This window comes from Scyliorhinus torazame, chromosome 8 (assembly GCF_047496885.1).
Source record: "Scyliorhinus torazame isolate Kashiwa2021f chromosome 8, sScyTor2.1, whole genome shotgun sequence".
Classification (NCBI taxonomy): Eukaryota; Metazoa; Chordata; class Chondrichthyes; order Carcharhiniformes; family Scyliorhinidae; genus Scyliorhinus; species Scyliorhinus torazame.
The window spans coordinates 248,030,453-248,046,292 of NC_092714.1; the positions used below are offsets into that span (position 1 = coordinate 248,030,453).

The following is a 15,840-nucleotide window of genomic DNA, read 5'->3' on the forward strand; positions in this document are numbered from 1 at the left end:
AGGTGAGGTGTCTGGGGTGGGGGTGGGGGGTGGGGGATTTGGCCTGACAAAGACAAGAGTGCGGGGGGGCAATATGGAAGGAAGGCTGTGCGAGGAAGTGGGGGAAGGGAGCAAACTCACAATGGCAGGCAGAGGGCCAAGGAGGTGGAACGTAGGAGACGAGCAATGGAAGGCCGAGGGAAGACTGATGGGAGGTACATGTGGGGCAGGGGCTTCTTGCAGGTGATGGGCTCGGGGGAGGCAGGTTAAATCGAGGAACAGGCTGCTGGCCCTTTTCTCTGGGCTGTTGACGTCCTGCGCGGTCTGGTGGAGACAGGTGGGCTGGAGAGAGTGATATGAGCGTACTGGACAGGTGTTTAAATATGGCGCCATGGCCTTCGACCTCGCCACCTGAAGGCGGGTAGATGAATCAGCTGCTGGCCCACCAGGTGACTCGGAGGGGAACTTGCCTGTGGATAATCAATGAGGTCCCAAGCGCAGAATCTGGCATGGCGGGTTCTCACAGTTCCAGTCAGCGGGAAAAGCGTCGCCAGAGTTGCCCACCACCATCTCAAAATGGGAGAATTCTGCCGACACGTTCTCTTGATTATTGGAGTAGTACAAATATTGATGCTGGTCTTCATAGAACTGTCGGCTTCACTTTTCTTCCAATCACGTTAGACAAGAATACCAGTTGCATAAATCGTTCATCCGTTTAACCGACTTGCATTTTGCTTTTTGCACAAGAGATCAGGTGAATAACACTGAAAAAGAAAATTATTTGCAAGAATCTGCTGACTTTGTTGTGGCTCACTGCACAGATGTGCCGATTATGCTGTGCCATGATTGCTTAACTTTTACCTGAAATTTCTCTCTCCATTATTTTAGCAGCTGTCTTACCCAATTAATTTAAAACTGGTTCACGTTTTCTCTATCGCAGGGGAGACAAAACTTCAGACAAATATGCGTTTGTGGGTTAGAATCTCATAGCGTGATTTTGCCTTTGCCCCCCCGCATAAGTAGACAAATGGAATTTTTTTAAATCAAAAGACTTCAAAGTTCTGACTGAGCATCACAAGCAATGCCAAAACCCTTGTGTGCCCACGGCACATGTGATCATGTGGAAAAACTATGCGGATCCTGGGAACAGGAACTGGGTCTGTGGCCAAAGGATTAACTTCAGATATTACGAAAGTAACAAGGCCTCATGATACATACTGTTTATGTTAGAAAAGAATGCCGCCTCTGCTCAAAGGTTAGGCACATCAGATTTCATACAAATGCACACTTACCTTGGAGGCCTGCAAATTTCTCTTGTTCTAAAAAACTGCAGAACTCTGCTCAGTGCAGACATTTACTGGGTCCCGCGCCCCTGTCTCATGCCAGGGGGCCCTTAAATTAATGGCCGTGATCCCATTCCGGATCACGACCTACGACATCAAAGGCTGGCATCCCGCCTTCCAACACTGGTTGGAGAGGATTCTCACCACCTGTAGGCCTGCCCTCTGCTCACAATTGGATCAATTTGCACTTTTTGAAGTGCCTTTCAATGGTTGGTCTGGAATTCGGAGGGCCGCTCACTTCCTGTTACAGGTCCTCCCTTACCCCCTAAACCCCCATCAGAGCCCCATCAACTCTGTTACTCTCTCCACAGAAGCTACCCAACCTGCAATATTAAACATTTCTGTTTTTGCAATAATTTATTCCTCTGTCTGTTACCTAGTTTCTCGATATTTAAACCAAGATGAAGCCAATCATACACAGAGCAGGATCAAATGTGGGAATAAATCAGATTGTAACACAGAATACTCAACTTAACAGAAGTAGTTCTCTATTTTAAACTCTCTAGGATGCAATTTAAGGAAGAAAAACCAGAATACCATGGTGGGCGCGAATAGGAGTGTTTCTTGGAGCCTGCGGCGCTGCGAAAGTCACCCTATCAAGTAGGACTTGAGGGGCCTCCGAGAGGAACGTTCCGTCAAGGCCGCACTCACCTCACTTGCTGCACTGATGAGCTCAGCTCGTCAGTACAGGAGGAGATCGGGGCGCCATTTTTAAATGCCGCGTCAATCTCATGACCCCTCCACCGTGGCCTCTGGACTCCCCACAACGCCCCAACCTAATCGATTAGGTGGTCCTCGAAACCCCTCACCTCACTTCATAAGGGCAGGGCACCATCCCGGGCCCAACCCTAACGTGGGCAACTTGGCACCTTGGCACTGGCAGCCTGGCAGTGCCAAGGTGCCATGCTGGCAGTAACAAGGTTCCCCACATGACATCGATGGTGCCAGGGTACCAGCCTGCACTGAGCCCAACCACCCGGAGGCCTCCGATTGCCAAGAACCCGTGACGACGAGATCCATGTCGTGACATCGTGCAAGATCCCGTCAGATCTCGCGAGACGTTCCAAGCGTCGCAAATCTCATGATTTAACGGTCTCGTCGTGTCACCAAATCGAGCGCGACGAGGCCGTTCGATTGCCCCCCTGGTCTCAGTCCCTAAGTCAAGGCCAATACAGTTGCAAGTCAGGGTGACGTGTGGCTTGGAGGGGAACTTGCAGGTGGTGATGTTCACATGTGTTTGCTCCCCTTGTTCTTTTAAGGGGGTAGAGGCCGAAACTTTGGAAGTTACTGGTGAACACACCCTGGCACGTTACCTTCCTAAATCTTGTAGATTGTACACACTTCTGTTGCTGTGTGTCAGAGTGAAGGGAGTGTTAGCTAACGGATGGGTACTGGTCGGGCGGGCTGCTTTGTCCTGAATTGTGTTGAGCTTCTTGAGTGTTTTGGAGCTGCACTCATCATGACAAATGGAGTCTGTCCTGTCACGCTCCTGACTTGCGCCTTGCAGCTGGTGGACAGGCTTTTGAGCAGCAGGAGCCAGTGACACACTGCAGAACTCCCAGCCTCTGATCTTCTTTTGTAATCATATTCTTTATTTGACTGGTTCAGTTAAATTTCTAGTCAATGTTAACTCTCAGGATGTTGATGAAATCTTGCAATCATCAGTACACACATCTCTGTTTAATATTCTCCAACCAACTTACAAAAAGGAAAAAAAAAAATCACCCCTCAACATCTTGCTTTTCCAAGTATGATAAGCGCCTCAAAATTATCATGTATGGTATTAGCCAGCGCTTAATGTACAAAACTACTTTGATACTTTAATGACAATTAACATATTTAAAATTAAACAAACACAACAATTACAATAGCCACAAATTAGTTATGTGGAAATGCATTCAGCTATAGCAAACTAACATTTTGCAGCATGAATTCTAGTCATGGATCCAGTTACCTGGGAGTTGCCGAGGGTAACCGAGGATTGGGATAGATACGAGGAACGCAGCTGCTCCGGCTCCAAGGAATCCAATCCACCATGCTCCCACCCAAAGAGGATTTTCAGGGGTGAGGCTATTCCTGCATTGACAAAGTTTCAAACCATTTACATAATTACTCAAACGAGAGAGAACATTTTCATGGCATATAAAATATTTATGAAACTTGTAGACAGTTAGCTAGAGCCTACGTTTAGAAAGGAAAGTAAACAGGTCACTGTATGAATGCCTTTCAGAATTAATTGATAGCTTGATCTTTTTGACAATTGCGAATGCACAGACATAATGTGCAGATACCAACTTGTACATTGGAAGCTGGCAAAATGAAATGTATTGCAATAAATGCGGAATCAATTACTGAATTACTAATCATCTCTAACTTCAGCATTCCTTAACTTTTAGAAACCATGCATGTTGGCGAAAAAGTTGAAGCCTTGAAAAATCCCTCCAAAAATACCGAGTATAACAGAGAACTGCTCGTTTGGGTGATCACCATTTTGGAATGTCATCGCATCCAATGTAAAGAGTGGGCGAGTCTTAAACTCCTGCATATCTTCGCAGCATAGCCTGTATTGTCTGCTTCACCCCTTGCACCCTGTTATAAGGCACCAGTAAGTAAAATATCCATTGGTGGGGTGGAAAGTTAAGGCCGATACAAGCATTGCCTGTTGGGGCTGAAAAGGGGGGGTCAGCATATGATGAGTACATATAGGCAAAGCATGATTATTGGGTTTGAAAAAATGGGGTTAACCTATACGCTGAATTTAGGGTAACGTCGTTCTCACCACTCATTGTAGAACTCTGATAAAATGTACCTTTTGGGATTTTAGTGCTGTGATCATAGAATTTTAGAAATAACAATACAAAATTAACTTAATTGCCTTCGATGAGACTGGAAGGCCCCACCGATGGCCAAAAGCCAGCCTTCTCCGCCCATGGAAAACCCGTCTAGGGGGAGCCGGAAAATCCAGGCCAGTAGTTTGCAATTGAGTTGTGTTTAAGGGTGTTTATAAACCAAGTGGAATTTGTATCCTCAGGGTGAAGTAACATTGGTAATGGGCGTGAACTATCGGCCGCTTCCCGGTTAGATATCGGGGTCCTTCTCAGCCCTGCGAGCCCCGGGAAACACCCAGCTAAACCCGAGTAAAGGCAGAGGTTTTTTTTAAAGATAGGGCATCATGATTGGCACAGACTTGGAGGGCCGAAGGGCCTGATCCTGTGCTGTACTTTGCTTTGTTCTTTAAATGCTCTCGTTGCGGGATTCTGCTACATTTCCATTAGGTTGCCCCAAAAATTTGAAATCCCCATACGGCCATTCATTGGGTCAAGATTCATTTGGCCAAGATTAATGGAGTCAAGAATAATTAGATCAAGACTAATTGGGTTAAGAGTAATTGGGCTAAGATTAAACTGCTTGGAAGTGGAATCAAACATGTGGAATGTGTTGGGAGACATGAGACAGAGTAGGGCTATGGAAAATGTATTCCTGTTGGTTGGATGTGGCAACTGGTGATCCCCTGGGATCCGTGTCTGCGTGGATTTCCTCTGGGTGCTCTGGTTTCCTCCCACAGTCCAAAGATGTGCAGGTTAGGTGGGTTGGCCATGCTAAATTGCCCCTTAGTGTCCAAAGGATTAGGTAGGGTTACTGGGTTATGGGTGTAGATTGGAGGCATGGGCTTAAGTAGGGTGCTCTTTCCGAGGGCCGGTGCAGACTTGATGGGCCATAGGGATTCTATGATTCAGCTTCTTGCCACATGTAATTATGACTTGGTTGAAGTGGCAGATGTCTGTATGTCCAAGTTTACAGATGACTCCAAGTTAGGAGCAAATTGTGGAGATAGGAACTGGAAGTGGTAAAGGATCAGAGACTGACTAAGTCAGTGGGAAAAACTGATGGACGGAATTCAGCATGGGGAAATGTGTGGTCATCCAATTTGGACCCAAGAATGACAAATCAAAATATTTTCACGAAAGGGACGATATGCATCATTAATTATTTCACCATCCACCCACACTCTTGCTTTTTTGAGGAGGGCAGTGAGATTCAATTAAGCAAGTGGAAATTCATTTTCACAATAATGTTGTTTCTTGAGTTTTTCATTCATGTGGTGTGAGTGCTGTTGGCAGGGCCAGCAATAATTTCCCATCACTAACTTCCCTTGAAGAGTTGGTGGTGAGTCACTTTTTTAGACTGCGGTAGTCAATGTGGTGAATGAACCCCCACGGTACTATTAAAGAGTGAGCTCTGGGATTTTGACTCAGCAATGATGTAGGTCTGCAACATATTTCCAAGTCAAGGGTGTGGTGTAATATTCCTCATTTGTCTGGTTGGTGTAAAGCAACTTTGTTTTTTTTGTGGTGTGCACTCATCCAGAAACATGGGAGTATAATCCATATGGAGTCACAGAATGTCCAGCCCCCCCCCCCCCCCCCCCCCCCCCAGCCCCCCGCTCCCGCTTTTATAGCCACAGTATTCATCTGGCTGGCCCACATAAGTCTCTGGTCAACAGTGACCTCCTGGATATTAATAGCAAGGGATTAGATGATGGTAATGCCATTCAATGTCAAGGAGAGAAGGCTTTATTCTCTTGTTGGACTCGATTTAACAGAAATAATTCTAAGTGTCATTTTGGGCGCGATAGGCCGGGTTTTTCCAGATGGCCGCGTTGGCGAGATTGCAGCCCGTTTTTAATGACCCCCAAGTGCTTCACACCAGTATTGGCTCCCTCGCCATCTGACTCGCAGGACTCAAGCCTTAGCAACTCCCCACTAACAAGGGCAGCTGCTTTTAAGCGCTCCCTCACAACTCTCTCCCAGTCAGCACAGAGGCATGGCACCATCCAGACCTGCAACCCGCTTTGGCGAAGCCAACCTGGCCAGGCTTCTGGATGCCGTGGATGCGAGATGGGGCCTCTGTTCCCCCGAAGGGGTTGGAGGACCAGCAGCAGGGCTGCTAATGCTACCTGGGTGGCAGTAGAAGTGGCGGTCAGTGTGACCAGAAGGACTGCCATACAATGCAGGAAGAAGACCAACGACCTCCGCCAAACTTCAAGGGTAAGTTAATACCGGCCCTCTGCCCGGCACTCTCCAGACCTCCAATCAACCCCCCCCACCCTTACCCACCGCCCACCAAGTCAGCAGCTGGCACCTCGCACAACCTCCCCCACATCCGATCACTGCACCTGTGCCCTAGCATACCCTGGCCCAAACCAGAACAACCCTTCCATGCCCAGGTGCTGTGCCCAGACATGCCACCCACCAACCACTATCCACGTGATAGTGAGGTGAGGAATAGGGAGAGAGAGCATTTAAACACGTGGCTACAGGGATGGTGCAGGCGGGAGGGTTTCAGATTTTTGGATAACTGGGGCTCTTTCTGGGGAAGGTGGGACCTCTACAGACAGGATGGTCTACATCTGAACCTGAGGGGCACAAATATCCTGGGGGGGAGATTTGTTAGTGCTCTTTGGGGGGGTTTAAACTAATGCAGCAGGGGCATGGGAACCTGGATTGTAGTTTTAGGGTAAGGGAGAATGAGAGTATAGAGGTCAGGAGCACAGATTTGACGTCGCAGGAGGGGGCCAGCGTTCAGGTAGGTGGTTTGAAGTGTGTCTACTTCAATGCCAGGAGTATACGAAACAAGGTAGGGGAACTGGCAGCGTGGGTTGGTACCTGGGACTTCGATGTTGTGGCCATTTCGGAGACATGGATAGAGCAGGGACAGGAATGGATGTTGCAGGTTCCGGGGTTTAGGTGTTTTAGTAAGCTCAGAGAAGGAGGCAAAAGAGGAGGAGGTGTGGCGCTGCTAGTCAAGAGCAGTATTACGGTGGCGGAGAGGATGCTAGATGGGGACTCTTCTTCCGAGGTAGTATTGGCTGAAGTTAGAAACAGGAAAGGAGAGGTCACCCTGTTGGGAGTTTTTTATAGGCCTCCTAATAGTTCTAGGGATGTAGAGGAAAGGATGGCGAAGATGATTCTGGATATGAGCGAAAGTAACAGGGTAGTTATTATGGGAGACTTTAACTTTCCAAATATTGACTGGAAAATATATAGTTCGAGTACAATAGATGGGTCGTTTTTTGTACAGTGTGTGCAGGAGGGTTTCCTGAAACAATATGTTGACAGGCCAACAAGAGGCGAGGCCACGTTGGATTTGGTTTTGGGTAATGAACCAGGCCAGGTGTTGGATTTGGAGGTAGGAGAGCACTTTGGGGACAGTGACCACAATTCGGTGACGTTTACGTTAATGATGGAAAGGGATAAGTATACACCGCAGGGCAAGAGTTATAGCTGGGGGAAGGGCAATTATGATGCCATTAGACGTGACTTGGGGGGGATAAGGTGGAGAAGTAGGCTGCAAGTGTTGGGCACACTGGATAAGTGGGGCTTGTTCAAGGATCAGCTACTGCGTGTTCTTGATAAGTATGTACCGGTCAGACAGGGAGGAAGGCGTCGAGCGAGGGAACCGTGGTTTACCAAGGAAGTGGAATCTCTTGTTAAGAGGAAGAAGAAGGCCTATGTGAAGATGAAGTGTGAAGTTTCTGTTGGGGCGATGGATAGTTACAAGGTAGCGAGGAAGGATCTAAAGAGAGAGCTAAGACGAGCAAGGAGGGGACATGAGAAGTATTTGGCAGGAAGGATCAAGGAAAACCCAAAAGCTTTCTATAGGTATGTCAGGAATAAGCGAATGACTAGGGAAAGAGTAGGACCAGTCAAGGACAGGGATGGGAAATTGTGTGTGGAGTCTGAAGAGATAGGCGAGATACTAAATGAATATTTTTCGTCAGTATTCACTCAGGAAAAAGATAATGTTGTGGAGGAGAATGCTGAGCCCCAGGCTAATAGAATAGATGGCATTGAGGTACGTAGGGAAGAGGTGTTGGCAATTCTGGACAGGCTGAAAATAGATAAGTCCCCGGGACCTGATGGGATTTATCCTAGGATTCTATGGGAGGCCAGGGAAGAGATTGCTGGACCTTTGGCTTTGATTTTTATGTCATCATTGGCTACAGGAATAGTGCCAGAGGACTGGAGGACAGCAAATGTGGTCCCTTTGTTCAAAAAGGGGAGCAGAGACAACCCCGGCAACTATAGACCGGTGAGCCTCACGTCTGTAGTGGGTAAAGTCTTGGAGGGGATTATAAGGGACAAGATTTATAATCATCTAGATAGGAATAATATGATCAGGGATAGTCAGCATGGCTTTGTGAAGGGTAGGTCATGCCTCACAAACCTTATTGAGTTCTTTGAGAAGGTGACTGAACAGGTAGACGAGGGTAGAGCAGTTGATGTGGTGTATATGGATTTCAGCAAAGCGTTTGATAAGGTTCCCCACGGTAGGCTATTGCAAAAAATACGGAGGCTGGGGATTGAGGGTGATTTAGAGATGTGGATCAGAAATTGGCTAGCTGAAAGAAGACAGAGGGTGGTGGTTGATGGGAAATGTTCAGAATGGAGTACAGTCACAAGTGGAGTACCACAAGGATCTGTTCTGGGGCCGTTGCTGTTTGTCATTTTTATCAATGACCTAGAGGAAGGCGCAGAAGGGTGGGTGAGTAAATTTGCAGACGATACTAAAGTCGGTGGTGTTGTCGATAGTGTGGAAGGATGTAGCAGGTTACAGAGGGATATAGATAAGCTGCAGAGCTGGGCTGAGAGGTGGCAAATGGAGTTTAATGTAGAGAAGTGTGAGGTGATTCACTTTGGAAGGAATAACAGGAATGCGGAATATTTGGCTAATGGTAAAGTTCTTGAAAGTGTGGATGAGCAGAGGGATCTAGGTGTCCATGTACATAGATCCCTGAAAGTTGCCACCCAGGTTGATAGGGTTGTGAAGAAGGCCTATGGAGTGTTGGCCTTTATTGGTAGAGGGATTGAGTTCCGGAGTCGGGAGGTCATGTTGCAGCTGTACAGAACTCTGGTACGGCCGCATTTGGAGTATTGCGTACAGTTCTGGTCACCGCATTATAGGAAGGACGTGGAGGCTTTGGAGCGGGTGCAGAGGAGATTTACCAGGATGTTGCCTGGTATGGAGGGAAAATCTTATGAGGAAAGGCTGACGGACTTGAGGTTGTTTTCGTTGGAGAGAAGAAGGTTAAGAGGAGACTTAATAGAGGCATACAAAATGATCAGGGGGTTGGATAGGGTGGACAGTGAGAGCCTTCTCCCACGGATGGATATGGCTGGCACGAGGGGACATAACTTTAAACTGAGGGGTAATAGATATAGGACAGAGGTCAGAGGTAGGTTCTTTACGCAAAGAGTAGTGAGGCCGTGGAATGCCCTACCTGCTACAGTAGTGAACTCGCCAACATTGAGGGCATTTAAAAGTTTATTGGATAAACATATGGATGATAATGGCATAGTGTAGGTTAGATGGCTTTTGTTTTGGTGCAACATCGTGGGCCGAAGGGCCTGTACTGCGCTGTATTGTTCTATGTTCTATGTAACCATAGACCTCCCTCCCCGATGCAGGAAGCACGCGACTCACAATGCCCTCTCTTTATCCCCACAGGAGACGTTAGTCCATAATAGGTGTGAAAGGGCCCAGATGGGCACGGAGTTCCAGACATCAGACTCCTTACCCACTTTGAGGAATGGGCCCTGGAGGTCATGGGGTTGATCGAGGAGAGAGCAGTCACCGGCAGTGAAGTTGGCTTGAGCCGCAGAGGTCAGGATCCACTGCCCCTTCACCCAGATGACCTGTCTCAAGTGAGTTGTTCATGTCCGACAAAATTATCCTTCCCTCTCACTGACCACATGTCCATTTATCACAGGATCTCCATCTGATGGGGCTAGGCCATCTGTGGTACCCCCCCACCCCCCTGGGGCCACCCCCCTGACTACCCAAGAGAACACCTTGGAGGAGAGCTCCAAGGAGACCATCATCGAGGCATCACAGCTGTCATCCCCACCTCCCACCAGTGCAGAGACACACACCTGGGTGAGCACCATTAGTGGATAGGCTTCTGAGACACAAACTGCCGGGCACCACACGGTTGCAGGATCACCATCTGATGAGGCCGACCCACCCAGAGTCGTGCCCCCACCACCCAAGAGACCACCTCGGAGGAGAACTCCGGGGAGAACACCGGCGATGTGTCGCAGCTTTCACCCACACCTTCCACCAGCGCAGAGACACAGACATCGGTGGGCGACATTAGTGGACAGGCTTCTGGGGCACAATCTGGTGAGCACCACACAGTTGCTGATGCACATCAGGTAGAGGCAGGAACATCCAAGGGAGGCAGCAGTCAAACGTCTGCTGGATCCCAGGACTCAGCTGAGTCCCAGTCAGATGCTGAGTCTCTGGACAAGGTTATCCCAAAGCTAGAGACAATGGGGATTTCTTTTTTGTAATAAATTTAGAGTACCCAATTCATATTTTCCAATTAAGGGGCAATTTAGCGTGGCCAATCCACCTATCCTGCACATCTTTTGGGCTGTGGGGCTCAAGCAAACATGGGGAGAATGTGCAAACTCCACACGGACAGTGACCCAGAGCCGGAATCGAACCTGGGACCCCGGCGCCGTGAGACTGCAGTGCTAACCACTGCACCACTGTGCTGCCCTGACAATGGGGATTTCAAATGTTCACCACATGCAGAGCAATGGCAGAAATTCACAATGCTCTGTAAACATCACCCTTGTATCGAGGGATAGCTGACCACCCATGGAGTTTGTAAGAAGAAAGCATGTGAACAATTCACAGCTGGTCTTAGGTTACAAACTGTTTCTCAATTTGCCTTCTTGAGAAGTGCATGAGGACACGAGTGAAAGGCAAGCGGGTGAAAGAAATCCTTCCTGGGATCAGAATCAGCATTGTTGCCCCAGCGTCAGTAAGTCTGACACAAGGATGGCACAGGTACCAGCACAGCGGAGGGTGAGATTGCACACGGGTTCTACTGCAGGGAAATCGGATGAGGACTTTGATTGGGTGGGCTGCCTGTGGTCAATGTCAAGGAGAATGGTGAAGTCCAGCCCAATCTTCCAACTCTATTACATTTCCATGAAGGCATCATGACAGTTGCCAAGGTATTGGACATTGATCTGCATGAAACGATGACTACAGCTAGAGGCAGAGGGAGTAGAATCGATTTCTGGTTTGAGATAGGACAGACTCGGCATGACAATTGTGCGTTCCACTTCCACTAGAGGGCATTCTTGTTTATAAATTTATCAGTTTTAAGAATGTAGCCAAGGAAACGTCTTAGAAACCATCAAGACGTTTTGTGGAAAAGGGGGAAACTGAGTTGGGGAGAATAACACACTGGCTGTGTTCGAATTTATGCAACATACAAGGCAGAATTCAAACAGGCTGTATCAAGGAAGTGGGTAGACAAGGGCGGCATGGTGGCATAGCAGTTAGCACTGCTGCCACACAGCGCTAGGGACCCAGGTTCAATTCCGGCCTTGGATGACTGTCTGTGTGGAGTTTGCACTTTCGCCCCGTGTCTGTGTGGGTTTTCTCCGGGTGCTCTGGTTTCCTCCCACAGTCCAAAGATGTGCAGATTAGGTGGATTGGCTCTGCTAACTTGTCCCTTAGCATCCAGGGGATGTGCAGGATAGGTGATGGGGCGGAGGAGTGGGCCTGGGTTGGGTGCTCTTTCAGAGGTTGGTGCAGACTTGATGGGCTGATTGGTCTCCTTCTGCACTGTAAGAATTCTATGGTTCTAAACAGTTCAGCTTTTTCCCATGCCGATACGATTTTCTTGCCCAATTGCTTTTGGATAGTTAAGGAAAACAAACAATGAGAGCGATATTATCTACCAAGTCACTTTTCCGACCCGAGAACAACATTGCCTGAAGCCCAAGAGATGGTCAACTGTTCATGTGACGTGCACGGCCTGCTGGGAAGGTAACGATGAAAAAAAAAGTGAAGAGGAATTTATACCCTCAGTAAAATAGAAAAAAATAATCAACTCGGAGATGTTGCATGATACATTAGAAGGTTTCTTATTAAGCCGGAACCTATCCAAAATAACTGGCTTATCTGCTGGGGTAAAACACCACGTCCCAAGTTTGAATTCATAATTATAATTTCAGACGTGAAAGGCCATTTGCTCAACTTATCATAGATTATCATAGAATTTACAGTGCAGAAGGAGGCCATTCGGCCCATCGAGTCTGCACCGGCTCTTGGAGAGAGCACCCTACCCAAGGTCAACACCTCCATCCTATCCCCATAACGCAGTAACCCCACCCAACACTAAGGGCAGTTTTGGACACTAAGGGCAATTTATCATGGCCAATCCACCTAACCTGCACATCTTTCGACTGTGGGAGGAAACTGGAGCACCCGGAGGAAACCCACGCACACACGGGGAGGATGTGCAGACTCCGCACAGACAGTGACCCAAGCCGGAATCGAACCTGGGACCCTGGAACTGTGAAGCAATTGTGCTATCCACAATGCTACCGTGCTGCCTTAATTCATCCATACTGAAAGATCCTGAAGGCAGGCCATTGGAGAATCTAAATATTTCTTAAATTATTGCAAGTGTCTTGTCCCCATAATCTACAATGAGTTCTAGTTCACACGTTGATCAGTTTTTATGTAGAAGTATTTTTTGACAACTGTCCATCAACAGCCCCAGTACCACTGTCCTGCCCTGGCATCAATTAACTCGCCGTGGAACAGGTACTGAAATGGGACAAAATCTACTCTTTATAGCTCTCAACGTCTTGCTGCCTTAACCCATGTGAAGAAGTGCAGACAACCAAACAATGGACACTGGTGAATCACGGGGTCCGGGTTGGAATGGAGTTATTGGCCAGATGGCAGGAACTTCATGCACTGTTTAATCATGCTCTTTTTTCCCTGGAAGTTCTTTATGCTAGCAAGTGGCAATCGTGAAATGCCCTTTGTTTTTCTCACTTCAAAGAACACAAAATTGGTTTCAGAAAAAAGCGAATGCCACATGTTTTGGCAGGGAACCCAATTGAAGCAGCTCGTTATGGCAGTGAAGAGGTTTTGCTTCTTTCGGGGCAGTGGCTATGGAGGATCTCAATTTCTGGATCTGATCATTGCCTGGACATGAGGGGAGTATCTGATTCAGGAACTGGCTGAGATGTGAGGCTCCAAGGAAAGAGTAGCCGAACATTATCTCGGCTCAACGAGCAGAATGGTCTCCAGGAAGCACCTCTGGAACTGAACCACAGCATGGAGTCAAAGCCTTGAGGAGCAGTGACGCAAGAGAAAATGGATGAAAAAAATAGGGATACAAGAGAAAGCAACAGGGGGAAAAAAAGTCTATTTTTCAGTAGCATGGTGATCAAAATGTTGACTTGCACTGGTACATGAGGGTCCAAATGTTTGAAAGCAGTCAGAAAAATGCAATCTGTAGGGAATGGTAAAACAGTCTCGGAATTGAAACAAAATCCGCGCGCGCACAAAGACAACATCAAATTCTCAAAGAGGTTCTGGATTATAAGCAACATCTTACATGCATTAACCTTGGAAAAAAATCAGAACAGAAACTGCAACTCACTTAGTGTTGATCTCAGTATAGACCTTCAGGAATTGGCCTCCGAGTAAGTAACCAGCTGCAGGCCCAATAATCGCTGCCGTGTAGAAAATACCTTGAAATAAAAGCAAAAAGCACATTACTGAGTTCCTACAGATGCACACTACATTGCTCAACTGAAAGCCTCTCATTTATTTTCCACATGTTTCCATCTCAAGTCATTGCCTAATAAAGGTTCCCAAAGGGATTCTTTCTCCTAAACTAACAAAATCTCCATATTATTTTCCTTCACTCCCATTAGATCATTGGAATGCAACCATGTCTCCATACTTCTGTCACAAAAATGACAACAAATATGAATGATACATTGACCCCAAATGCCACTATTCTCCAAATCTGTTCACACAACTTGCAATTCGCACCACATTTCCCCTGTCAGGATTGCCAGCTGTGAAGGATACGATCCAATTCTATTTGGCTTGTTTTCTGGACAACAGGTTCATACCACATAGCCTTTGGGGTCACGTTAAAAAAAAACAATCTACGCTGCCTTTAAATGACATATATCTAAAGTTGCTAAAATAAACAATGCTGAGAACAGCCCATTCCAAACCTCCAGGCCTATAAAATCCAAACAACCAAGTCAACAGCATCCTATGCAGCTGGATTGGCACAGTGGGCTAAACAGCTGGCTTGTAATGCAGAACAATGCCAGCAGCGTGGGTTCCTTTCCCGTCCCTGCCTCCCCGAACAGGCGCCGGACTGTGGCGACTCGTGGCTTTTCACAGTAACTTCACTGAAGCCTACTTGTGACAATAAGCGATTATTATTATTATCATATCCCCTCGGTTTTGAAGTATCGATTGATGGGGCCTATGTCACTTGCAGACCATGGGTTAAAATTTGGATACCCAGAAATCAAGTTGTTATTTTGGGTGCACTAACAGGCATTATTTTGTCTCAACAACTCAATGCTGAGGCCTTTTGTCAATTAATCAACTTCAAAATCATATGGAGGATATCCAGTTGTTCATTCTACAGAAACATGCATCCTGACAACAGCGACAGTTTACATTTATATAGCGTCTTCAATGTAATTAAACATCCCAAGGTGCTTCACAGGAGTGGTGTGAAGCAAACTTTGACACTGACCAACATACGGGATGTTAGGGCAAATGACCTAAGGTTTAAGGAGCGTCTTAAAGGAGAAAAGAGAAGCAGACAGGCTAAGGAAGGGAATTTCAGAGCTTTGGCACGGGGTCACTGAAGGAATGGCCATTAATGATGGAGCCAGGGAATGCTCAGTTGGCCAGAATTAAATGAGCTGAGATATCTCAGAGGATCGTGAGGCTGCAGGAGTTTACAGAGATAGAGAGGGATGGGGTCCTGGAGGGATTTGAAAACAAGAATAAAAAGTGTAAATTCAAGTCATTGCTTGACCAGCAGCCAACAATGGTCAGCAAGTACAGGAGTGTTGGATGAATGGGACTTGCGGTGAGTAAGGACATTGATTGCAGATTTTTGAATGACCTCAAGTTTATTAAAACAAAAGCAACAGGAGGAGGAGTTTGTTATATGATCCCTTTGTCCTGCTCTGTCATTCAATAATATCTTGGCTGATCTTATCCTGGTCTCAACTTCCCCATAACCATTGGCTCACATATAGAGGGAAGTAGATCCTTGGAAAATAGGTGACAGGTTTAGATGAAGGGCCTGTTCCTGTGCTGTAATTTTCTTTGTTCTATCTATCTCAGCCTCGAATATATGCAACGATCCAGCCTCCACAACTCTCTGCGGAAGAGAATTTCAAAGATTCAAGAACCTCAGAGAAAAGAAAAAATCCTCATCTTTGTCTTAACTGGTCACCAAGTCTGCTGAAAATTTGCCCCCTAGTTCTAGATTCCCTTTGAGGGTAAACATCCCCTCAGCACTTACCCTGTCAAGGCTCCTCAAATTCTCATGTGTTTTCAATTATATCACCTCCCATTCTTATAAATTCCAATGATTATAGGCTCAACTTGCTTCACCTTTCCTCATATCATCCCAGGAATCAACCCT

General features: G+C 46.9%; 1 protein-coding gene across 6 annotated transcripts in view; it reads right to left on the minus strand.

Moving 5' to 3' along the window:
* The window catches only part of slco4a1 (solute carrier organic anion transporter family, member 4A1), a 216,766-nt gene that overhangs the window by 38,484 nt on the left and 162,442 nt on the right, over positions 1-15,840 (minus strand). For all 6 annotated transcript variants that reach the window (XM_072515064.1, XM_072515068.1, XM_072515069.1 and 3 more), the window contains 2 exons: positions 13,807-13,897; positions 3,277-3,398 (listed from right to left, as the gene is read on the minus strand). In XM_072515064.1, coding sequence (XP_072371165.1) covers positions 3,277-3,398; positions 13,807-13,897 — 213 coding nt within the window. The remainder of the gene's footprint in view (positions 1-3,276; positions 3,399-13,806; positions 13,898-15,840) is intronic.